We start from the raw sequence: 26236 nt of genomic DNA, 5'->3' as shown, positions 1-26236 counted from the left end.
AACCAATGCCTGGCCATTTAGATAAGTCAGTGGTGGGAATTAGAAGTCTTACATGGAAGGGATAGTGAGAAAACAGAAAGGAAGACACCAGTGTGCTAAGAGGTGGGGCTCAGGATAATCGGATAATGGAAGATCAGCTGAGCAGGCTTTCTCGTTGCTCGAGTGGCGTGTAAGATGAGTAGTGTGACTGTAAGTGGAGCGCTGGATGAGGCAGGCACGTAAAGCCCTGTGCAGGTTTACAGGGATGATAGTTGGAGTGAATCAAAGACCTTTTGTCTCTCTGTGCAGCTGTACCTGCAGGATGTTATTCAGCAGCTCAGTCTGAAAAGCAAACTAAGTTAATCACATTTAAATCACAACATGTATAAAAGATGTGAGGTTAAAGATAACAATACACGGTGTTTCACATGCAGATGTCTTTATTTTCACAGGTATTCATGAAAATGGTAAAAATCACATTATCACTCTTTTTTATTCTGGTTGAACTCATCCAGTATTTAGACAATAAAGGCAGAGGCTTGGACACAGTCTGTCACATCAAAAACCATCACCATACATCCTGTAAAAATAGTAGCAAAAACAAATCCGGAGCTTGATACATAGGATGTACTGCTGATACGTTTTGAAGATTAGAGAATACAGAAAAATCTACCCAAAACATTTTCCAATTTTTATAATAAAGATCTTTAAGATTTTGCTCCAATGAATGTTCTCAACAATCTACTTATAGGCACAACTGGGATTTGTAAAACAATCAGAAATGTAAAAAATCTGTTGATTTGGGTCGATGTTTACTTTTAAGTGCAGTGGAGCAGCATATTATGTGCAATATAATGGAAAGCCATAATATGGCTCTAAAATGTTTTTATGTGCAAAATAGGTTACCTGCAATATTTATATTTGTATTCTCTTGGTAAATCAGGATAAATACTTGTTTACAGCCATACATTTGTGTGTGCATACTGTATGGAAATGAGTATTTAACCAACCATTCATGTGTAATAGGCTGATTAGGTGTGGGTCTTGAAAAATCATATTTAACTGTAATTTGTTTAAAAAAACACAATAAGATATCCTGATTAGATGGCGTTACATCAACATACCATTTCATCAACACGTAGAACCTTAAGGATTTGAAGAGTGTAAACTGCTTTTTATAGATGAAATCTACAAAAGATCCATAATCGAGAAAGAACGACCCTCATGTACCTCAATCCAGTCCCCTGTATTACAAACTATATTCAAAGGTGTGATCTTGCCCTTTAAACTCTCACTCTTCTTCATCCTCTCCTGCTTGACTCTGCCAAAGCACCAAGTGCCAAGTTTCCACTCAATGCTCTAATCTCTTAAAGCTGGTGGTACTCTTGAACTCTGCACACTGCTTTTACTCAGGCACTCTTCTGCTGTTTACCTGATTCAGTCTTTGAGCAGTCCAAGCTTTCTGAGTGCTTCCTTTCGATCAGCTCCCATCCCAGGCACCACCATCACCGTATATCCCACTGAGTTTGGGGGTTTGTGGGGTACAGGCTGTGCGTTCTCTGCATTTCTGTGTTGGTCCCGTGTAGCAGCGCGCTCTAGGCTAGCTGCCTTCACTCCGTTGGATGGAGCGGAATGTGACGTGGACGCAGGCAGCTGGTCCCGTCTGGAGCAGAGATGGAAGCTGGCACTGCTCTGCAGAGCCTTGTTCTTGGGCTCTGTAGGCACATGAGAGGAGGACAACGATGGGCTTCTTGATGGGTTAGCATTAGATGGACCTCTTGAGAATCTGTTGGTCGTCGGGTCCAGAGAGGAGTGAGATTCAGTGGGAGGCCGTGGAGCTACTGTCTCATTTTTGGGCTGTTCGTCTTTCAGGAGACCGAGCTTCTCCAAAGCCTCCAGCCTTACAACCTTGGGGTCTTTTGCATTCTTTATATTGTACAAAACATCTTCTGCATTTGGGGTTTTTACAGATGTTTTGGCTGTTATCTGTTTGGGTTTCGGGGCCACAACTGGAGGGTCTGTCTTGGACTTAAAAGCCTCCGAGTTAAATCTGTCAGACCTTGGTAGATTTCCAAAGTGTGGGCCTTCCTCTGTGACAGGAAGGTGCTTGTTCAAGTCTATTGTATGATCAATCGTGGGACATAGAGGCGTCTTCTTTGTTGAGGCACTCCTCCGCAGATAAACCAGTGCGTCGTAGGACAGGGGGCCTCTGGGTAAACCTTCAGTCAAATCCCTGGGTTTGGTGGCAGGAGGTATCACAACATTAGCATCGAAAGATACATGGTGGTTAACAGGTTTCGGCTTGTGTTTGTGATCAGGTTTGTAGCTTGGAGGAGGGAACTGAGACTTAGAGCTCAGGTGTTTGTCAGGAGAGAAACCTGCCTTTGCATTTGGTATGGAACACGGAGAGCTGCTAGCTATAACAAACGGTGTAGGAACCAGGTAGCTGTGCATGGGTTTGGTGTCAGCATTTTCCGAAAAGTCTTGTTTCTGCAAACCTAAAAGACAAACACTTGTTGGTCAATAGAAAGTATTTCATTGAGAACATTTAAGGTAATTCTGCATTTGGGCCTTGAGATGAACTCACTGTTGAGCTTGGTTTTGCTCATGGAAGCCGACAGGTCAGCCAGTTTGGAGACCAGGTTGCCGGCGCTGGGCAGTTGGTCAGGCTCATCATTAGACAGCCCACTATCCTCCTCAGTATCCAGAGAATCAATAGTCTCCTCCAGAAACATGAGGCAGGCCTTCTCCTCAGCAGAGAGGTGCTCCAGACTATCATCACTCTGCAATGCATCAAAAGAGGACTGACTTTCCTTTTGACAACATAATGAGATATCACACTAAATCTGAGAAATTGTCAAACTGAAGAATTGAGATTTGACACCCTTTTTTATTGGAACAATCCTTGACTTTTAAATACACACATCTATGAAGACACCTAAACATACCCATGTTGCTTTGCATAAGGAGTTGTAGTAGAGCTAATATTTTCTTAGATGCAAGAGATGAAGTTTAGAAACTTACAAAGATAGAGTTGGCGCTGACAACGCTGTCGCAGCTGCCGGCGCTGTCCATGCTGGTCTCCAGTCCAATGCCACCTGGCCAGGTATCGCTTTTAGGCATCTTTAGTGCCCCAATGTATCCTAGGTCAGTGGCAAAGGTTGTTGCGTTTCACTCTGTTAAAAAAGAAAATACATTGTGAGTTCAATTAAAAATAGTTTCTCAAAAACCTTGGCATGGTAAAATGGATGAATATGTTATTTGATAAGTAACTTCTATTTAATAGATCATTCTAGTTGTGCCTATTTCAGTCACATTCTTTCTTTTTGTGTCTGTGTACACATTAGGAATTCTCTTTCAAATACTTTCCTATTGCATTCGCTTGCAGTACCTTTGCATTCAATCTCTCACAATATTATTGGTCTATCCACATGTTCTGTAACCTAGTGCTAACCTTGTGCAGCAATTTCTAATCAGTATTACAGAATACCCAGTTTACAAATAACCAATGTGTGTGCAACCTCCAGGTAGAAAACACACTGGTGTGATGTAATGAAGGGTTGTCTATAAACATTTATGTAATTACACGCTTACATGGTCTAATTTAATTCTTTAGACACATTTACTTTGACTTTTAAATGGAACCTATTAGCAGTAAGTACCTATATGTTGGTTCTTGCCTTGGATAAATTACAAGAGTCCTACAATGTGCAGACCTCTAAAGAACAGTAACGATCAAAAGAACAGACGTTTACCCTCAATACTGGTTCAAAACGTCATGATGCCAGATGTGTAGTGTAAAGACTCTAAGGGGCTCAGGATACAAGTATTGATCACATCGTCTGACATATTGTCAAAGCACCATTTAGTAACATTCAGTATTTTTGCACATGACTATTTTTTATACTCCAGACCTTTGACCACATCTGATCTGATGTAACTGCCATATGACATTTGATTTTTAAGTGTAAAGGAATTTAGACTTTGGCTTCCTCTGTTATGATTAAATAATGGACAGTACAATGTGCACAAGCTTTGGTTAACAATATTCGGCTTGGAGCCAGGTCAGCTGTACATTTTGATCCCACAGACGCTTTAGACTTGGCTGATGTTTAATACTTGAGAATTCCATGTAAACAGTGTCAAACCCTAACCTGAAGTTATGTCAAACACGATTACAATTATTCCTTGGTAACTTTAATATTATTAACATAAACTGTAAAGGTGGGGTGCATTGTGGTTGCACAAGAATCTGATATAATAATCCAGACCTCGTTCGTTTGCCGGATGGCTTGTGTGAGTAACGGCTGTACATCAAATCGCTATTATGTACTGGTTTTTTGGTGTGTTTTCTTTTATGTTGCGGGTCTCCCCACGAGCCACTACCACGGAGTAGGGGGCGGGTCGTACCAATAGCGCACATTCTATGATATCCATGTTTTCTTAATGCTAAATTATTCATTTGTGATAATATCTATATACGTGATAATATCTACCTTGCAGGCTCCCTAGGGGAAGATAAAACAAGATTATGTAAAAACTGTTAAGTACAGTAACTGTTGAAAACAAGTCAAAACTATTATAAATCTATCAAAAGTGTTTTTAAATGTCCTAAATGCTTACTAAATGATCATAAAGTTCATTTCCATACTAAATTGGCATTACATTATTACCATTTGCTGCCTGGAAGTTCATCAAGTTAGAATGTCTTACAAATGGTTCTAATGTTAAGGAAACTAGTTTGTAGTTAATGGCTAAAACCTCTGCATATGTTCAAATGGAGTAATGTTTAAGCAATTTATAAAATAGTTTCTATCTCAATCATATGTAACCTTGTTGGGCTGTACATGCACATGAGCTTTGCAGAACGACAGGGTATCTTAGCTCAGAGTGTTTTTGACAGATATCTAGCTAGTCCTCTAGCTGCATGTGACTCAGATTACGGGACGCATGCCACTCCTAATCTTCCTCGACCGGATCAGTTTCAGAGAGTGTGGAGGGCAGCAGAAACGATCCCATGAAAGCCATATGATATCCATCTTGTCTTACTGCAACACAATTCATTTGGGTGTATGTTTATCTATAGAAATGATCATTGTTTTCAGATAATGTAAATATGAATACCAGGTTAAGGGATAGGTTTACTCCTGGGGATGGAAACATTTACCCTAAAAAAATTGAAACAGTTTCCTTCTACCAGAAAACACACTTTATAGACGAAAAATACATTTGACTTTTCTTCTGAAAGTTTAGTATAAAGGACCGTCTGTATGTAGTGTAGAGAAATGTACTTTTGGATAAGTTTCAACACCTGAGAGGGAAGGCTTTCTAGATAAACCAAGAGAGGCACAAAGGCACTCCTGTTCACCTGGGTTGCTTTGTCATGCCATCCCATCACTATCAGCTGGCAAATATGTAAATGTTCCCATATGTGCTGATGTATTTTGGTCAGGATGTGAAACTGAGATAACATGAATTGTTTTAAACTGATCTGGCCAATCTGGGTTGATTTGTATGCAAATAACAACACTGGGTGTTAGAAGCTTCTGATTTGTGGTTATCTGTTTAAGTAATGAAGTATTATAGTGTTGCGTGCTGTGTGTTGCGTCAATGTGTTTTTCCCTTGTCATAACAAACCTTCAGACTACTAAGAATGTAGTTAGTCATTGACCCCTGTTGACCATTTCCAGTGGAGGGACATGGATGAATATACAGTGCATCATAATGTTATCTCTATACTGTAGACACACCTATCAACAAAGTAGCTACCGCCAAAGAAAGACATGGACAAGCAGAGATTAAAGCAATAAACCTAAGTGCTTTATCCAACTCCATGGAACATTATCTCTGCTATTAACACAGTGGCAGTTTAGTTTTTTTATTGTATCTATTAAAGAGCAACTTTCCAAGCTTGTATTAATGTATTGTTTGAAAGGGATTGTGCAACTGGGTTGAATCATCACTGTTTTTATTGTAAAGTTATTTTAATCCTCTGCCTCAAACCCAATGCCTTCAAACTAAAAGTAAATTAGAATTGTCATAAACAAAATACATTTACCAAAATATGTTAGTTAAATGTAAGACTTCTAATTCAGCCCCAAAAGAACTAAACATTGTAAAGAAGTTATTTAATTACAACAGTAGCCTATGGCATTGTATACACGTATGAAGTGTGGCAACAGAAGCTATTTAAGGAAATATAAATGGTTAAAGCCAACATTTAGAACTTATCTTAAGCTCAGGTTGATCTAATGTACATCAACCTGATGTGGATCAGCTCTCCACAAGAAAAACAGGATTTTAACTCATTTAAATAAAGAGGTATTTAAACTGACCACGGACTGGAAATTGCACTAATTTAACACATACCTTGAATCTTCGAGCATTCGTCAGTTATCCATCTTCTGCTTCTTGTGCAAGTGAAGACGCGGGTAAATGAGAGAGTGGCTCTGTGTTACCTGCACGAGGGACTTTGTGCTCTAAGCTTTTAGCCAATCAGAGAGCAGGATTCTCCTTAAGACCCACGAGCTCTCGTTGTCATATTACCTACAACTGCATTAAGCTGCTGATCAGTATCTGTTTCAGACTCTCTGCTGACTGTGGTTTGAAGTCGGGCTCCTTACTCAAAAAGTAACTTGTTACTTACTGCTGTAAAGGAAATATAAGTGGATTACTCTTGCGATAATTACTCCCAGATTTGGGTATAATAAGTTACCATACTATATATCATACGAAAGATAAATACTTGTAAAATAACAATCCAATACGAGTAACCCGTATTGGATTGTTAAAGTGAGCCAAAACAGAGTGAAGTTAGGTTTAGGTTGGATATTCGATACACTTTCACTCCAGTCCTCTTATCCACTTCTTATCGGACCATCAATACATTGGCTGCTGGTATCAATAACTTTTTCCATCACGCCAAGACTTTGTTCATGATATTATTGAAATGCTAAACTGTGACATTTTTCACATTTTTGGACATCCTACACTGACTTTTTCATTGTTTTTCTGAAAGGCTATACTATGAATTTTTTCAGAAGGAATACTTATTTGTATTTGATTTTAGGGCTTCTTCCATTTTATACATATATTGTAAAAAAAATGCAGCAGTTTTTTATATTGAAAAGTCATAATTTCCCCCCAAATGTTTGTCATGTGACCCAGTGACTTCAAATCAGCTAAATGAACTGTTCTCCATCAGTGTTTTGAACTAAATGATGTTAACTATATGTTAAATAATAATACTGGTGCATTAATGGGTTTGTTGCATGATACTGCTGTAGAGGTTCACGGTTATGTTTTGTGGGATGAGAAAAACAGCCCTGTTTTCAGTTTAGTGTAAATGCAAACGTGAAGTCTACTTATCTTTTATCTTGCTTTTTTGTAGTAGCAGTACTGATGATGTAATGTAAATGGTGGTAAAACACTTTGTAAAACAATTTTACATCCAACTAAGAAGGGCTAGATGTTTCTTAACATGGCCCAGGATCAGGGTTGTTTTGCAAACAAGGGTTTGATTCCAGTGGCCACTGACTGTCAACAGGAGCTATAAATAGATTGGTAATGTGAGGAAAATTATATAAATTATTAGAAAATATGGACAGAACTGTAACAATCTCTACAGAGATAAAACATCAATTATTGGCTATAAGTGTTGGTGAAAAATAAGGAAAGAATTTATACAAAATGACTCATACTCAACACCGTTGGCTATAACTTTTAATTGTGACACAACACTGAAAAAAATCAAGTAAGTCCAGTTATTCCGTAGTGCTTAGTGTGCAACATTCATTGTTTTTGTCCTTGAAGAGTCATGAGATCTTGGTAAACACAATAAAGCCAGTTCCTACTTTCACTTTTCCCTGTTAAAACTACCTTAAGGTAACAGATGATGGGGAAATCATATCTCAAATAATTAAGATAAATCTACAAGAACATTTCAATCAAATCCTCCACTGTCAAATCGATTATTTGGCAACAACTCTGTACCAATATTGTCATCACAGAAAGTGAATTACAAATACTGGTTCTCAAGAGAAAAAGCAATCCCACAATTACATATTTTGGCCTCCTCTAAATTTATAATTTTTGAGCTATGGTTTTAAAGAAACAAGTGCATGCTTCATCCTTCTAGGCAGTGCAGAAGAGCAAAGAGATCATGTCTGACTATAGCTGAAAATGTGAGAACATGCTCCATTTGTGCAACACATACAGTGTAACATCTTTTATGACAAAATGCACTACATAGTAAACCAAACAAAAAATACTTTTTTTCAAACACCCTGGCAAAAGATACTTTAGGCAAATGTTAGCTGAAAAGTTCTAATTTCAAAGATAAATGGTTATTGTTGATTAGCTGAATCCTAAATGCATTCAGTCAGCAAGATTTCTCGTACATCAATTCACAGTCTCACACTTTAGATTTCGAGTCCCTCTCACCATCTTTTGGAATATTAAATAAACGCTCAAACAAATGAACATGCTTAGTGTTTTTTCAAAATATGCAGCAATGTAAATCTAAAACTGGATTTAAAAAAAAAAGATTTCAGCATGACATTTGAATATAACACACTATAATAAAAAAAACACTCCTGAAATACTGTTGTACCCATGAAGAAAAACAGAGCTACAGATTTTATGTTTTCAGCACCATTTCTTTTGACTAATCTAAAATAAGAAAACTGATAAGCCATATTGTGACATAAAAAAAGGAAAGAAAAATAAAGATGAAATAGTCTCACATAAGTAGTTAGGCTAACTTTGGATCACAATTGGCAACGTGATATTGTATTTCAAAATGCATAACCTCAATCTCAATGACCACTGCTCACTATATTCAAACCTAACTGTGCTGCACAGAACAGATTTCTACATTTGACCAAATTATACGTTTTAAGTATTCAACTAGTTTATGACACAAAAAACATGCTACATAACCAACATGATGAATAACAGTCATACTTGTTGTGCTGCACTTAAGACAACGGTGAGTTGGATCACATCATAGTGCAAATCATTCCTAGTCGTTTTAAACTCTTTCAAGAGCCAGATAGCCGGGTTTTAATCAAACAGAAGTTTAGCCCATCCAAGCAATTATTTGCAAATTGGAAGATTTTTTCATTTAAAACAGATTCATTTTTTTCTACCCAACCAGCTATCAAGTCATCGAAAGGGTTAAAAAAAAATAATCCTAAGAATGGTTTGCTTTTTGTTGTTGACCCAGATTAAAAAACCTACGTAACAGACGAAAAAAGATGGTTTAGAGACATCGTAGCATGGCAGTAGCGTTCCTGACTTTGAGAACTTACAGCAGTTAAACAGTAATACTTAACAGGTTAGAGGCTGGACAGTGTCTGCAGATTCTCCATTGATGTCGTGAGGTAGAGGATCACACAAGCAGAGTGACAAAAAGACCAACAAAGTTGCGAGACGTGGGGCAAGGGGTTGGTAGATGTTGTATTTGTGAGAGGGAGAAAAGACAAAACAGTGTTCACACTTCGCCAAAATTGGTGTGGCCTGTGTCCTTGGCATGTTCACGCGCCTCCTTTTGTCCCACAAGGCCTTGCTGGCAAACCATGCAGCGCAAAGCGAAGCGGTTAACGTCCGTGAACTGCCGCTTGCGGCGGGCTTCGTCCGCCAGCTCAAGTGCCAGAGCCAGGATGACGTCGTCCGTGGTGGAGAAGATAGTCAGGGGCGGAGCGTCGGAGCCGGGCGTCTCTTTCTGCAGGGGGTCGTAGTGAATGCCGTCGTAGATGAGCAGCACACGTTTGTGGTATCCAGCATCCTCCCCAAATCGATCCACTCGCACCGTCTGAGTGTCCACCACACAGATCTCGCACTGGTAAAACTTGGACAGGATGGAGACCTCGATGGCCCCCCCCCAGGTGTCGTCACGTCTGATCCACGTGCAGTAGTCCTCGTTGGTCTTCCCCAGCACCGCTTCAGAGTAAGCTGTGGTGTCACTTGACACGATCTGGGCTATGAGGCCGCGCATCTCTGGGGCGCATGCAGGGTCATACACCCCCCCCTCCACCACATAATACACACTGGTGAAGAGGCATGAGTTGTCTGCTGGGACCACTCTACGTGCCAGCATGGGCGAGGCTTCCAGTCGTGGTACTTTAGTCACAGCGGGTTGTTCCTGAGGCGGCTTTGGCTTGTTTTTGTCTTCCTCAACAATGAGTGTGTCTCCTGTAGAGGATGACCAAACAGTTTAGCCTAGTCTGACTTTTGTAAGAACAAATTGAGAGGAAACATCTATTTTGTTTACAGCTTTGCAGTTGTTAACAACATGTTGAGTTATAGTCAGAACACCTTAACTGCAAATAGGTTTGCCACTTCTTGGGATATATGCCGCCAACTTTCCAGATTTGTTATAATAATAATTTATTCAAAAATGTACTTAAATGTTAACCCAGTCAATACATGATGTGAATGTATCTGAATGTTTGACATCAACATACCTGATTTGATAGGGTAGTCTTTGAGGTGAGCGTCTCCATTTTGAAGATCCAGGCTGCTGGGTGGATAACCAACCATGATTTTCTGCACATCACATGGGATACCAGTCAGCTCCTCCACCTTTTTCTTCAGCTCTTGGACACAGGACTGGTGAGTCAAGCCCTGCATTATGTGGCTGCCATTTTTGGTTTTACAGCGAAGCCGCAACATTCTACCTGCAAAAACATTAGACATTGTATCAGTAACAAAACTATACTCATCCACTAAGGCCACTTATCAAGTGATTTAAATAGCCAACAAGGACACTTTAATGGACATCCAGCTTAATAAAAAACATCACATCAACTTATTAAGTCAACAGGCATAATCTTGTTTCTGCTGCTGTCATTCGTATGCCTAATAAGCACTTTGAATTGCCTTGTGTTGAAAGGTGCTATATAAATAAACTTGCCTTCCCTTGCCTAATAGTAGTTAAGTAACAGTACTAGTTCCTCATCAATTCAAGCATCATTTACTGTCTTTCTGCCACATATGGTTGCACAACAAAGGGACTGAACAGCTGACCGCAGGACTCCGATGGGAGGAAAAGACAACAAAGTTGATGTGCAATGTTTCCCTGAGGTTATATTTTTGACTGTTAAAATGCAGAGGATCTGCTGAAATTGGTGGTAACTTATTCACTTTTCATTTTGAAAATGACACGTATCAAGTTGTTCTGATATTGTCTGACTGACATTCTGAGGTTTACTAAAGTCAGATGAATGTATTATATATCAGGTTGATATATTTGCCACTCCTTATGAGTGAGAGACTTCTTGAGTAGAAATATGGTGTTGCTTTATGACTTTTGGCACCTTACTTATACACTCTATGCACCCCTGCAACTTTTGCATTGATAATTATTGAATCAAACTTTGAATTATTATTCTTTGGTTGTGAATTATACGTGGCAACAGCTATTTATAACATTTCCATTTATTCTGCCAAGGCCTGTTTCAATTCCATAAACAAATAAAGCCATGGGTGGAGACACATGTACAGGCGGGGTAAATATGTAAGAGTCTACAGTCATTTCAAATGATGCTGATAGTTTGCCTCCTATTTACTTGATGGAATCACAGTTGATTGTGTTCTATTTACTCTATTTAACTATTTTTGAAGTAATACACTCAAGAGGAATTTTTCAAACCTTAATCGTTTTCTGTTGTGCCACAGAATAGGAACTTCATTTACACAGACTATATTCACTTTGTGCCGATTTTAAATCAGCCATCATGATCATTTAGCTGCACATAATATGCACCAAAACGTTAGCTAAGTTAGCTCGGGAATCAGCTGCTTCATAGTGTAGCGTTAAGCTGGTTGTTTTAGCTCACTGTATTTGTTAGCCAAACGTTAACTTTTGCCTCACAACAGGAACCAGGGTGTCGGTTAGCCGTTGTTATTGCTGTCCGTTGTGTGATAGTACTGCTTTCTAAATGGACCCAGCATAACAACTGCAATGCTGATGATCAGCATTAAAGGGCATCAAGTGACAGCGACATGCTTTGTTTTGTTTTGTTTGTTCTGTCAGTTAACGTCAGTTAACTCATCAGCAAGACCAACAGATAGCGGGCTAAGCTAGGAGCTACCTGCCAAGCGAGAAAATATAGCATGATTATGTAGAGCCAGTTACTTCATAAACATTGGACAAGAAGGGCGTTAGTGACATGTATTATGAACATGTTTGAAAGAAACACACTTGAGCCCAGACTCAGACCAACGTTAACGGTAGCTATAACATGTATCATCTGCTAACGTTAGCATGCTAACCTACACATTAACTTGGCGTTAAGTGGACCATTTTTTCAAGCATTTCGAATCTATGTAGACTAATGTACATCATGTTACCTGTCAATTGAAATATATTAACACGACAGGGTATTTCATAAGATAAATGACAACGAGCTAAGTTCATTTGTTTGTCTTACCTGCTGTTGACTGCAATCCTGCCTCAAACAATAAACATCTAGTGAGAAAAACTGGTGTGTGTAGAACGTCACTCTGCGTCTGTTCTACGTCATGACGCTCAACACGGCGTGTACCGTACATTTTCTCTATACATCCATTCCCTTTTAAATGTATATTAAAATGACGTTAACCTTAAATTACTGTACTTACACAAGACTCATGGGCCACATAAGAAAATACCCTGCTAATTTTCTTATCGCTAATTTTACAAACAATTATAGCATATTTATTTTTTAAGATAACATATTAGCATCTCTTTGATCATGTTTGGACATAGACTGTATATCTAAAGGTTTGGACCATAGACTGTAGGTTTGGACAAATCTGGAGTCTCACATTTTTTTTTTTAAAGCTAATGTTTATGTCAGCTCTTTTAACTTTAAACTATTATTTGCTACCTTGATACTCCAGATGATGGCGCTCTTGAATATCTAATCAATTGTATTATTCTATTTAGATTTTTTCTTTCTTCAGACATGTTCTAAAGTATTACGTTTTCATCTTATTGTAGAACTGAATTCTTTACACTTCAGTTTATAATAACAAAAAAAGAATGGAACCCTTTTCCCTGAAACCTATGACTAAATGTTTATAATTTAGGTACTATCATTTTTTGCTCCTATATCACATAGGCCTATATACACACCCTGCATTTTTAAAGGACACTGGGGTCTACTTAGTTTTTAATAATTGTGAGACCTTTTTGCATCAACCAAAGAACAATTAACTAAACCCCACAAATATGATATAGATTTTTGTAATAGATTTGTATGACTCCATTTTGAAGATTACACAAAGGTCTTCTACGTTTACTACACACACTGGGTAAAAAAAAATCATATGAGAATTCACTTTTATTTTCTGCGTGAAAGGCACAGTAGGCTGCTATGAGCGAATACATATCAACATTCAAACATTACAAAGTCGTAGAATATAACTTGTGCTACTGTCTAGGATTAAGTATGATGAGAGGATTTTGTGTTTTGAATATGCCAAGAGAATTAAGTAAAGAGTCAAATTACATTACACAAGCAATTAAAAGAAATGTATGGCAAGTATGATAAAATGATGTAAAGATATAGCCAATAAGCCATCAACATGCTTGGATATAAAGTCAAGAAAAACCATAAACAGATGAACATTTAGGGTTTCAATTGTGATAGAGCAAACCATCTCATTACAAGTAGCCTATGACAGAAAACTAAGCTTCTTTAACTGCTGCTAGAACACAGTTTTCCCAATGGGGTATTTCTAACAAGACCAAAAAGATATACAAGGCTTCCAAAACAGAAGAAACCAACTCAATACAGTATTTTAATTTCCTTCAAAACGACAAAAGCACAAATAAAAACCAAATAACAATAACATCACATAACATGTGATGTTAGAAACATGAATATAAGACTTACAATTACAGTATGTTTGCTAAATGAGAATATTTGTATCTTATAAAATAATTCCTACAACATCTTCTGTATAACAAGTTCTATTTGAAATGACCTAAAAATGGTTTTCAACGCACAAGTTAAAGTTGAGGGAGGTATTATAATATTTACATAGAGGATAAGTTAACCTGTTTATTCTTGGTTGCTTGATTGTTGTGCGCATGCAGTAGTGTTTGATACCCATGAAAAGTCTTCCAGTTTGAAGCCTCAGCATGCAGAGTGAAGTTAAACAGAGAGATTTAGGACCAACAAATTACCTCATAATCAGACCAACATTTCAAAGAATATGGTTTAAAAAAAATAATATCATCTTTCTAACATGATTGAACCCAGAACTTTGACACATTGAAGGAAGAGACCTTCATCTTAACTCAGAAGCGGACACAGCCACTCGTTTCTTCGGGGCTGTCAGCGTCGCTGTCAGCGTCACTTCCTTCGCACAGGGACTCCTTCGAGAGAAAGGAAATGTCACGGACATTTACAAATTAATGACTTACAGCAGCAAATGCTATTTTAGAGGAAAACATTTTCCCAGGGGCCCCAGGAGTCTTAAGTTCTTATATGAGAAATTAGGTCATTAAGTGAAGTGTGGTAAAACAATCACATTAGAGGAGGCTCTTTCAGGCAAATTATCAAAAAGAGATTAATAACTAATCACAATCTCGCTCTATGAATCTAGTACACTTAATTAAATACAATACGAAGGAAATAAATAACTAAATATGTTAAGATGTTCTCAATTTTGTTTCATTTTGAACTATATCTAGGTGGCTAATAATTACTATTATCAAAGAGTTTTACTGAAGTTGAAGAGCAAGTCAGTGACTGATAATGCCACTGAGATGAAACAAATGGGACAGCAGCTTTCGTCTTATTAAAGGTGATGGAAGGTTAGAGAAGCCCAAAGATTGAAAACTATTTAAATACACCACTGTGACAACGTATGACATGGGTTACAAATGACATGAGCTGAATTGTGGGAAAGAAAAGGGCTAAATAAAGGGCTGGCTAGATAAACTACGAAATACTCACAGACAACCGCATCCTATTCGAGGCTGTAAGACAGGTTTAGAGGAAGTGGAGATAGAAACAGATAGATGTAGAGATGGACTGAACACACAAGGCAAGGCCAACAAATACACAACACGTACAAATATAATTCTATGCTTTTTCAAATTTGAATGATTAAAATCTTTCATTTGTGTATTTTTTTTTGCCTAATTGCACTCAAATTGGATACATTTCGTAATGCATTTAAGGGAATGTATGCATAACCAAAGCTGTGTAAAAAAATACAGTATAAGATGTCTTTGATGTTTGTGTGTCTTTTGAATCCCATATTGGCTAGCTCAAAACAAATTGGCATGCTGTTCTGCATATTCAAGCAGCCCAGTAGTGAAGCATAGGTCATGCATTTTGGTAAACAGACAACATAAAAAGAAGGCAGCAACCCATTCAAGATCCAAAACATGCCCTGAGAGAGAAACATAGAAAGAGAGATGGATTCCAAGGATGTATGTATTTTCAACACAGACACTAACTCATCGAGAGGATCCAACACTGAGGCGAGGGGATGGCAAACTGTGAAGGGAGGTGACCGAATACAGTTGACTGGTTTAGAAGGGGGCTGGGGGGGGGCTGTAACTCTGGCACTAACTTGGCTTTGCCGTCCCTCTGGCATCAGTGCTGCGGGGGTGGGGGCGAGCGGGAGCCAGGGCTGGTTGCCCGCGCTGTAGAGCCTAGGACGCTTGAACTGGTCGTGACTGGACAAGGGAGTGTAACTATTCCGCCGGAGTGTGAGAGCAGAGTCCATCGCAGATTTATCCTGGTAGGGGAGGAAATATGGCAGGGAAAAAAGATTAAGGAACATGTGAACTCCTGGCAGGAGGGGGGGGGCTTAACCGGACAAAGCCAAGCAAGCTAGCCGTCTTCTCCACATGGATCCACACCAACAGGTTAGACAACTGTAAGTGTTTTAGGTGACAGACGCTGTTAAGCAAAGGTATTCCATCACACAACAAAACATATCAAAGAAATCAGCCCTGATTTCACAGGACCAACAGAGAGTATACTAAAAGGTGAACAATAGATGAATAGCTCAAATACAGATGTCTTTCATTAAGAACATTCTTAATATCAAAATGCAAGCAGAGCAGAGCCAAGCAAGTTAGCACAAGCCATTGCCTCCATCAAGGTCAAACAAAAGCAAAATAAACAACTTATTCAACATTCATCATATTGCTTAAGCCAGACTTATTAATAAGGTTCAAAGATAAAGGAACATAAGGAATATATAAAAGGGAGTCAAAGCAGCAAAGCCTCACACAGGGTAAGAAGTGCAGCAAACTAGCAGACACAACAAACACAGGGCCTTTTAAACTTTGTTTCAGATGTTGAAATATGCTGATAACTTTTGAATTAATACTGGGTAAGTTAACAATAAATATTATTTGAATGGATTATTATATTTTGAAGCTTTAATTAAAAAAATAATAATAATGTGATTTGCCAGCTCAATCCAGAGGGACTTACAAGAGACCGGTCTCGATGCGTGTTCACTGCCTCCACATTGAGATAAAACATTTCCACCTTGCAACCTATTGGAACAAAAGACAGAATACATTTAAATAAATAAAAAACATTTAAAAAAAGAAAATTGAGTTATATTTAGAGGTAAAGACGTACCGTATGCAACAGGGGTTAGCTTGAGTATCGTGTGGAGTGGACATTTCATATATGGTAGATCTTCTGCGGAAAGCGAATGCATAAAATGTTATCATCTTTTTTGTAATGTAATTATTGATATCTTTACGTTTAACCGATTAAACATACATACAGTAGTTTAACCTTCTAGGTAATTATAGTAAGTAATAATACTTAATAATTAAAATGGACAGATGTTTTATTTTTTTAAATAAGTACAATTATAAAAAGTCAAACATTTTTAACAAATGCCATCAACATCGATCCTATGGGGGTTTCTCAAGAGCTTAAACATACAGAAGGGGCCAATTGAGGAGCCGCCAACATTTTTCCAACACAGAGCAATCTTGCACTTGGCTTGTAGTAAACATAGGTCAACCATTGTTATGTCTCTATCAGATAGAGAACACTGGTGTGGATAAATGCTTAAAGGTAGGGTAGGTAAGTTTGAGAAACCGGCTCGAGATCGCTAGAATTTGAAAATACACAACCGGAGAAAGTCTGCCACTTCCTTACAGAGCCCCTCCTCCAACACACACGAACGCGCACATGACCAATGAGGGCACGAGATAAGTTTGTGCACAGATGGAAGGCTGACAGGCAGGTAGGCCATCCAGTTATTTTAGCCGGGCCGGCTAAAATGATTGGTCGTGCTTTTTACAGTATTACGGCTTCCACAGATGACATTTTTTTATGGATTTTTTGTCAAAGCACTTAAGATATTCATTGCTATCGGGATGTTAAGAGCATTCCATGGAATATAACAAAAAGTGTATCTCGAGCCGGTTTCTCAAACTTACCTACCCCACCTTTAATATAGGTAATTGAATACAGGTCATGTGATAGAAATATAATATAACCAAAACTGTTCAAATCTATATCACTTCCCCCAACTGATATTTGCCCAAAAAATACACTTAGATTTGTCAGGAATATTAGGATCACATTTGTTTAACATTACAGGGGTGATTCTGACCTGCACTCTTGTCCAGGAAGTAAGCCAGCAGGCAGCGCATCACAGCCTGATGGCAGATGACCAACACGTTGCCCTGCCTCTCCAGCTCCATGATGACCGGCTCCAAGCGCTGAACCAGGTCTTGGTAGGACTGAAAAAGAGAGAGAGAAGACTATTTTAACCGCACTCCAAATGTCATGTTCAAACAACAAGATGAATTCAGTGTATTGAAAGTAAAGCATAGAGGGATTATTTCAGGTCACCTCTCCTCCTGGGTAGCGATAGTGGTACTTGTCCTGGTCCCTCAGTGCAAACTCCTCTGGGAATGTGTTCTCGATCATCTCATAGGTCATCTCCTCACACACACCCTGGATATGGAAAACAGAGCATTTGTCTAAATGTCAAAAGCACAAGTAAAAAGCTGAATGGATGCTTTCACAGCAATATGACTGCAGGATTTAAATACAGTCCACAAAAAAAACACAGCAGTCGTTCCTTTTTAAAAGAAGAATATTAGTCTCACCTGTAAGCACAGATATTTACATTATGTTTTAGACTAATGTCTATCAACAGTACCAGGTGGTTTTTATTTGTTTTTAATATCTTGCCCTGAAAAAGGTCTTGCAAGGTTGAAACTGGTTGCATTTAAAATGAACAAAAAAAAGGTAATCTCCTTAGATTGCCTGAACTATTCTCTCTTTACTGTGACCAATATCTTTTGAAACTGGCCTTTTGATTTTGGTGGAATGTTTTTGTGTACATTTACTTGAGTACTTTACTAAAGGAACCCATTTTAGGCACTTATTTTCATGCCACTTTCTACTATGTTTTAAAGAGAAATATTGTTTTACACCACTGCAATTATCTGACAGCAGTAGTTATCGGTTACTTTACATTAAGACATAAAAACAAAATATTATGTTTTGTCATAAATCAAACTACACAACGGTACTTTACTGAATACCTCCTCTACCACTGGTATTGAGTGATGTACATTAGGATGCCCCTTTCCCCCGTGCCAATGTCTCCCCATCCAAACCAAAAGGTACATGAATCTGTAATGAATCTGCTGAAGGTTAGAGGATGAGGGTACTGACAGCATCGATCTCATTGAGTATCTTCCACTGTTCGTAAGGGACACACAGCTCCTCGGCTGTCTGGATGGTTCTTCTCAGCTGACTCGTCCACACCTTCAAATCTGACAGCTCATGCTCTTCAATGAAATCTCGTAGGGCATGGGAAAACTGCAATGTTGGAGACACAGACAGAGGTTTCAAATCATCTACCCATTAATCATTTATATCCTTAATAATTGATTAAAGGTATTTCTGCTTTATAAGATCCATGTTCAGTTGATAGCGACAGGAAAACAGGAAGTAGAGAAGGTTAACTGTGGTTATGACTAAGGTGTTCATAATACTGCAGTAAGGAACACCTTATCTCACTGATATACCTCCTTAAGAAATGCTTGTAACTGGGTTTCAGGACACAGCGGTGTTTCAGTTCATTAAATTAGGATTATAAAAGAGAACCTGTTTCCCTCGAGGAGAAAGCTCCGAGTCTCCTCCGATTCGGCCTTCGACGTTGTGGTCGCTCTCTCCGTGCCGACACAGGTAGATGGAGTGAGAGTGCACTTGGATGTTCATGAGGTAGTACACTATCTTACTCTGGATGTAGTCCTGCACTCGGTTCACCAGGAAACGCCGGCCCACGTTTATCACCTTGATGAAAGATAGGTCCCTGTAGATCAATTAATCAAACTTTATTTTTAAGCACTTTTCATACACAAATGTGTTTCACAAGTAGAAATATAAAACAATACCAACCATTCCTGACACTATTTAATGATATTCAATTTAGTGATTAAAGAGGATCTAGTATGCTCATTTTCAGGTTCATATTTGTATTGTGTGCCTCTACTGTGACATGTTTACATGCTTTAATGTTCAAAAAGGTCTTTCATTTTCTCACACTGCCTGTGCTGCAGCACCTCTTACCCCCTCTGTCTGAAACCAGAGCCCAGTGTGCTCTGATTGGTTAGCTGGCTCGGTTGTTATTAGTCAACCAATGAGACATGACCCGCCCCTTAGCCTATCACATACAATGTGTTGGAGCGCTAGGCAATAAAAGTGTGAATGTTGTGTTGTGATGTCCTTATGTTATGGAAGTAAACAAAGGAACACAATGGAGGCGTTTCAGGCAGTTGAGGGGGAGTATACGGGAGAGAAACTCCCTCTGGAGGGAACTTTGGGATTTTATACTTTGCAGACAATTTACATACACACAATTACACTTAATAAAAACACAACTCAATAGACACAGTACTGACTAAACAAAAAACATTAATTTATTTCTAATTTCAACAGTAATTATTGAAATGTTATAATTCATGTTTGAAAAACATAAAAAGAGGCAGAAGAAATGAGTCCTTACTTGTCATAATCGTCAGGATCTATTGGTTGGTAAGTAACCTTGTAGCATTCGATTCTTTTGAGGAAATCATCCATCACCCTCTCTCTGTGTCTCTCTGGGTAGTCTGGACTGGACACTTTCACTTCCTGTTACAGGTATTCAGCACATTCAAACAATGTAAGAGAGCATGGTGGTTTTCACATAGCACTGTAGATGGTATGAATATTAATAGATTATGGGTTTGACCCAGGCAACGAGTCCAATCGTAATGTCTGGTTGGTGACATGAGATCATACCAGAATATTAGCAGCAATGACCTCTGGGTCGTCACACACCGACTCCACAAAGAACACCTGTTGGAAAAGGGCATCTCACAGGGTCAGCACGTGCTAAACGTCCTGTAATGGTGCATTGAAACAACGCCATCTCACATATTCACCTGCTTTTTATCAGATAGTAAAGACACCCTGTGAAGTTGTCTTTACATGTACTGTCTATACCAAAATGAAGTGTGAATTCTTGATGAAAGTAAAAATATTTTCCTCACGAAACATTTGCAAACATATACTATTTGCTAATCTTACCTTATAAGCATTCTCTTTCACAAAAGATAGAATGAGGTCTCGTCTTTCTCTTGTTGTGTTTGTTGCATCGAACACCTAATAAAGGAATCACAAAGGAGATGTTTAATGTGGGGTTTCTCTAGTAAATTGTCAGTAAGATTAAGGTTGCCTTAATGCCAGATGTGTTTCTGTTCTGGATGTTTTTCAGCTAGTATGTATTGAAACGCAGACAGGGACACAGATCAACATATCAGCAAAAAGAGGACTCACTGCGATCTGCCCTCCCTCCACCGACAGGTACTTCTTCACATCCTTCAGAGCTACCAGAGCACACTGCCTTTGAAAGGGAGGAGAAACATGAGAACAGTGCTGATAAAAAGCCTCAGTATGATCTCATTCACCAAATCTAATACTTACTTTGCTCATCAAGTAAACTGGTGACCAGAAAGAAAATTGGATGTCTTATTTGGAGAATCTTTGAATTTAGGATATCCGTTGTTTCCCGGTTAAAATCGTTTTACCTCAAAAAAAGTGTATTCTTTTATTTGCACTGCTTTTAAAACAGTGATAAAAATACTTTTCAAAAACTCAGCAGCAATATATTTTTCCAATTACATGTACTGGTTACATGATTGATAACCCATAGACCTTAATTTGCACTTCTTTCATTGCGACTATTATTTTGTAAGAAAAGTTATTTTCGGGTTAAATTAGTTTACCTGTGCACGGATGTGTTTTTTGTTGGTGTTTTTAACAAAACAAAACAGAACTGTCCCATTAATTTAAAGAGACAGTTTGATATTTCAAACATTTGCTTAGTCTACTTCCTTCCTTGATACCACTTTCATATCTGTAAGATCAATATAAAGCAGTTCCCAATGTATCCAGTCTTAACGATAAGCTAAGCTAAGGTAAGCTAAGGTAAGCTAAGGTAAGCTAAGGTAAGCTAAGGTAAGCTAAGCCTAGCTAAGCCAACAGGTTGTTGGTGGTAGCCTTTTGATTAAATAAAACTTGATACAATATGAATAGTAAAAAACTTTATATTAAAACAGACATGAGAATGGTATCAATATTCTCATCTTTCTCTTGAAATCAAAAGTGATAAAGTATATTTCCCAAACAGTTGGACAATTACTTTAACTCAATGGGATCTGTTTGGAACCAAAGCAAAATGGTGAACTTCATAAAATAAATTATTCCTTTAAACCAACATATCTGGTATTTCCAATAGCATAAGGACTGCAGCTACTATTTGATTCAGGTTTGAAACCCATGCAGCTGTCTGGCGGACTTGTGTCAGCTTCAGAGTGACAGCGGCAGCTTGTTTAATATCTAGGTCACGATTCAGCTCTGGAAGGCTGTCAGGAGCCTGTCACAAATCTCCTGATAGCCCTGAAGGACAAACCCCATTCCAAAAACCATTACTGGATAAGACCATGAAGGAAAGAGACATTTATTCTGTATACTTTTGGAGAAATCTGCAGTGGTTTACAGCTGTCACATTAATTTTAGATAAGTGCCAGTTTAATGTCATAAGAACACCGTGGAGACCCTGGTTTATTATAGAATGTTAGCTCAAAAACTGCTTAGTCACTGATGCAGCAGTAGAGGCAGCAGAATATCAAACAGAGCCATGTTGACTGGGAGGAAATGTTTGGTCAGACAGTAGAGCTGCTACAGCTTCCCTTAATAGATATATAATGTGCAATCTAATGACTGGACAAGAGCACATTAGTTAGAGTGGAACTTACTTCCTTATTCTCATGGCATCCTCATTGTCATGGCGGAAGAAATCATAGGACTTATAGGCTCTGACAGCCTCTCTGCGGTACACGCCCAAGTTAAACACTGCAAAATGAAAAAAATATATTAAAAGGCTTAATCTGTACACGTGTGCATCTTTAAAGTCACCCACAAGTTGCTTTTTAATAAGCAAGTGCACCTATTACAACTCAACTGCTGCTAAATTGAGTTTCCTATTCTAAAAATACTCTGACCATCATTGCAAAAATATCTGTAGATTTCCATTCCTTTGGCGGTTCAATACCAATTACAGTATAAAATATGTAGTGAGCTTTTTTGATTGTTATATTAGGTCTGCACTTTATATTATTTTTTAATCATCACAGCGATTCTTCAAAGGATTTTTCGGTTAGTTCAAAGAGAGTATCAGTAGAAAATAGCACTTAATACAGTGTAACTATTCTTTTTGACATTGCTTCCTTTTGTGTTCTTTTTTTATTCAACAAGCAAACATGTTGTACTTTAGCAGTATACCAAAAGAAGCAGAAAGGCAGAACTGAAAATACTTTCATATGATATCCCAAGTAATATCATTTTTGCGAAATTGAACAACATTATCGCATTTTGCACCTTTTCCTAATAACATGCAGCTCTAATATATAGTCAGAATAAATTAAAAGACAATTAAACAGGTTTCCATAACATGTCTTATACTACCTTTGGTTGGGACCCCGATCCAGTTGAGGTAACGTGTGAGTTTCTTTGACATGTAGGTCTTCCCTCTTGCAGGCAGGCCGATCATTACGATCACCGTTGGAGAATTTGTCATATAGGAGGCCCATGCTAAAAGGACGTAGATCATAGGTCAATTCAATGGTAATCCCATGCATAAGAAAAATAAGCAAATAAATGACGTCATAATGTAAATGTACCCAATGTTAGTCAACCAACTGATTAGTCAATGAATTGATTAGTTGGTCAACAACAAAATTATCTATTTTGATAATCGATTCATAATTAAAGTCATTTCTCATGCAAAAATGGCAGCTGTTTTCAGCCTTCCAAATATGGAGATTTTCTTCTTTTCCGTGTTTAACATCATTTTTAACTGAATATCTTTGGGTTTGTACTGACCACACAACCCATTATTAAACATTATCTTGGACATTGTGAAACTGGGATGGACAAATCACTATTTGCTGACATTTTATTGACAAGATGATTAATAGATTCATTTAGAAAAATAATTATGAGATAAATCCATAATTAAATAGTTGTAATAATTGTGTCTATTCTTGCAGGATTAGGACACTTACATAACTAAGCCATGTTTCTACTGGACAAAAATAATTGTCTCAGACAGGATCCGAAGAAATTAAAATAAATCATCCCTAGAGAAAAAAGCAATTTCCTGAAGAACAGTGGAAACCACAGAAGGTGCCACACTTTTTTTACATCTTCTTCTTCACACTTTAGTTTTTTCGCCCAGATGTTCACCTTTTCATTTCATTATCTTTCACAGGTTGGAGTCTTAAAGGAGACATTGGTTCATACTTATATTTGGGTTTCTACTAGAACTTGTTAAATGCTTCAATGTTTAAAAAAACAACACTCTTTTTCTCCATGAGAATGGACTATACCTGTATTCTCACCTCTGTATGAAAGAAATTGCGTTGCTAGGAAACAACTTGGGTTCATGATAACTTCCTGTAAACTGGTTTCATGTAACTGGGACACATTTAGAGTATTTACATATGGTATTTACATGTAAAACGGTGGGATGGTCTTCATGTTGTATTATCACAACCATCAGAAGTCCTGAAAGCTCATTTAAAGGGGACCTATCATGCAAAATGCACTTTTGTACGTCTTTTATACATGAATATGTATCCCCGGTGTTCCAGGGAACTCACCAAGTGTCAGAAAACACAACCCTCTCTATTTTCCTCCATACCCAAATCTCTAAAAACGGGGCTGCAACGGATCTGATAAAAACTGATCCAGATTTGAACACTGTCCTGACGTCAGTAAAGTGGCGCTACGGCTATTGGGCCAACTCTCCACCTATCAGGGGAATGTGGGGTTGGGCCACGGCCGGCCATTGCCGCTCGAAAGCGCTGGAGACGCTGTAGTACATATACCAGGCCTGTAAGTGGCGCTGTAGTCTGCCACAAAAGCAGCTAAGAAGACTTCACGCGCATGGTTGCCATGGTTTCCCTTCTGTTTATTCTCCGCTGTGGCTTTTTTTCTCCCTCCCCGAGGCAAGCGTTTGCTCCTGCTGCTGTAATTCAATGCAATCCCTCCCCGTCGAGGCAAGCACTGTAATTCTCTCCGGTTAGTCCACCAGCAGATGACAAACACCCACCTCGCCGCCTCTTCCAAGGAACGAGGGGACCGTGCAGCAGAGTTTCAGTTAGGTTTTCTTTCGCCGGTCAAGATGTCCGTTAAAGTTTAAATCTTCCGGACAAAATTAGAAAAGTGCCGGTCAAAGGTCTTCTTTGTTATTTATTGAGCTTTAAAACAAATGAATAACGACTCTATATAATAATATAATAAAACACGGAGGACGGAGATCTATTTTTCTCCCTCTCTTCTGACTTGATCAGAGCTCCCCTCTCCTGCAGGGGGGCGTGGTCAGCTGCAGCTCACAGAATCAGCCCCCTGCAAAAACAGGGCTGGAGAACAGCAAATAGAGCGAAATAAGGCATGGCTAAAATGCATGATCTGTTTGGTATTTTGAAAACAGAAACGTATAAATATACCTTATATAGGTATGGCCCTACAATATATCATTTAAATATAGCATGATAGGTGTCCTTTAAATGAAGTTTACGAGTTCAGGATTGAGCGTTTAGATATTTTTACAACATTTAATAATAAAAACTGCTTTAGAAATCAAAATGTAGATTAAAAAGTCAATTTTTACAATATAGGAGGCTTTAGTGAAGAAGTGGCAGTGTCCCAGGGAGGTGATTTAGAAAATGTGTTATAGATCCAATACAGGGTTTTATATTACAATGGCACCTGTAGACTGACTGCAGTCATGCAAAATAACGTGTTTAAATCAAATTATTGTGGTAAAACGGTAAAACCTTGACTTTACTTACAGCATTTCTTCTCCTTGGTTCTCAGGTCTGTTTTCGTAGCTTCTGCCAAGTTTGAACAGCCATTGTCTATCTGAGTGCACGACATGTTTAAAGTATTTTTGAGTCAAAATCAGCTGTCCCTCGATGTATTTCTCAGAGGGGCATCATCCAAGCTGATCTGAAACAGATGAGTCACAATAAATGTCATCCATTACTTCCATGCATCTCTGGTAGAACAGAATCTTGCACAAATAGCAATAGGCTACATTCTCCAAATAGTATAGGCTATGTGTTTTTGGCTTTATGTATCCGTGGTAACATGAGCCAGAGGAGTTAAGGATGAAATGTTGCCACATCATCCGTTTACAAAAACCCCACTTTGGCTGAACACACTGTAGCCGCATAAGAGCACGCGGTGATATCCTCTCTGACGGGGGTGACTTGAGTTCATGCGACACTTAATCTGAAGTGAAATATACAATATAATCAAACATAATCCTTGCAGGACGCGTTTCTAACAGCATCTCATTCAAATGGATATTGCTTTTTTTACCTGCTCGATAGGCGGTAAACAAGTATTTCCGGTCAGTAAGCCTCTGCGGACACGGTCGGCACGCGGATCTCTCGAGCTGCCGGGCCGAGAGTTTGATCCTGCCGCTGCGGCCGGAGGAGGCGGTCTGCTCGGCCTGCCCTTGGCGCTGGGGTGCCTCCTTGGCCGGCTGGTGTCCTTCCAAACTGGAGGTGTGCCACTACGTCATATTTTTTTGCCTACCGTAACGTTGATAATAGATCATACGTAAACGCGTAAAGCTCTAATATGTTAAAAAGACAACATAATAAGATTTTTTTTAGAAGGCAAAATGTTAAAAGAGAAAC

The 26236-nt window shown here is 38.5% G+C and overlaps 3 protein-coding genes across 8 annotated transcripts; all 3 read right to left on the bottom strand.

Moving 5' to 3' along the window:
* Positions 1-432: 432 nt before the first annotated feature.
* zgc:158258 (uncharacterized protein LOC791186 homolog) lies at positions 433-6409 on the bottom strand. The gene is made up of 4 exons (XM_034139309.1): positions 6349-6409; positions 3004-3155; positions 2567-2762; positions 433-2477 (listed from the first exon to the last, which is right to left on the bottom strand). Exons 2-4 carry the CDS (start codon positions 3100-3102, stop codon positions 1417-1419), a joined length of 1356 nt encoding a protein of 451 aa, XP_033995200.1. The 5' UTR covers positions 3103-3155; positions 6349-6409; the 3' UTR covers positions 433-1416.
* Positions 6410-7685: 1276 nt separating this feature from the next.
* Positions 7686-12489, bottom strand: yod1 (YOD1 deubiquitinase). Of its 2 annotated transcripts, none has more exons than XM_034139427.1 (3): positions 12414-12489; positions 10446-10658; positions 7686-10173 (listed from the first exon to the last, which is right to left on the bottom strand). In XM_034139427.1, the coding sequence occupies exons 2-3, from the start codon at positions 10651-10653 to the stop codon at positions 9473-9475; spliced, it is 909 nt and encodes a 302-aa protein (XP_033995318.1). In that variant the 5' UTR covers positions 10654-10658; positions 12414-12489; the 3' UTR covers positions 7686-9472. The 2 variants fall into 2 exon arrangements, with proteins under 2 accessions (XP_033995318.1, XP_033995319.1); XM_034139428.1 differs by having other exon boundaries at positions 10446-10661; positions 12414-12459.
* An 805-nt stretch (positions 12490-13294) lies between these two features.
* Positions 13295-26097, bottom strand: pfkfb2b (6-phosphofructo-2-kinase/fructose-2,6-biphosphatase 2b). 5 transcript variants are annotated; one of them, XM_034139544.1, is made up of 16 exons: positions 25914-26097; positions 25382-25538; positions 22992-23117; positions 22283-22379; positions 20802-20868; positions 20553-20627; positions 20265-20321; positions 19990-20114; positions 19089-19296; positions 18654-18800; positions 17820-17924; positions 17578-17707; positions 16584-16646; positions 16431-16495; positions 15556-15723; positions 13295-14347 (listed from the first exon to the last, which is right to left on the bottom strand). In XM_034139544.1, the coding sequence occupies exons 2-16, from the start codon at positions 25464-25466 to the stop codon at positions 14270-14272; spliced, it is 1596 nt and encodes a 531-aa protein (XP_033995435.1). In that variant the 5' UTR covers positions 25467-25538; positions 25914-26097; the 3' UTR covers positions 13295-14269. The 5 variants fall into 5 exon arrangements, 4 of the variants coding, with proteins under 4 accessions (XP_033995435.1, XP_033995436.1, XP_033995432.1 ...); XM_034139545.1 differs by lacking the exon at positions 15556-15723 and adding an exon at positions 14931-14953; XR_004556638.1 differs by having other exon boundaries at positions 14281-14347; positions 14931-15723.
* Between the last annotated feature and the right edge of the window lie 139 nt (positions 26098-26236).

The sequence above is a fragment of the Trematomus bernacchii genome, unplaced genomic scaffold (assembly GCF_902827165.1).
Source record: "Trematomus bernacchii unplaced genomic scaffold, fTreBer1.1, whole genome shotgun sequence".
Classification (NCBI taxonomy): Eukaryota; Metazoa; Chordata; class Actinopteri; order Perciformes; family Nototheniidae; genus Trematomus; species Trematomus bernacchii.
The sequence above is the reverse complement of the archived record's forward strand: the minus strand, read 5'-3'. Positions and strand labels throughout refer to the sequence as shown.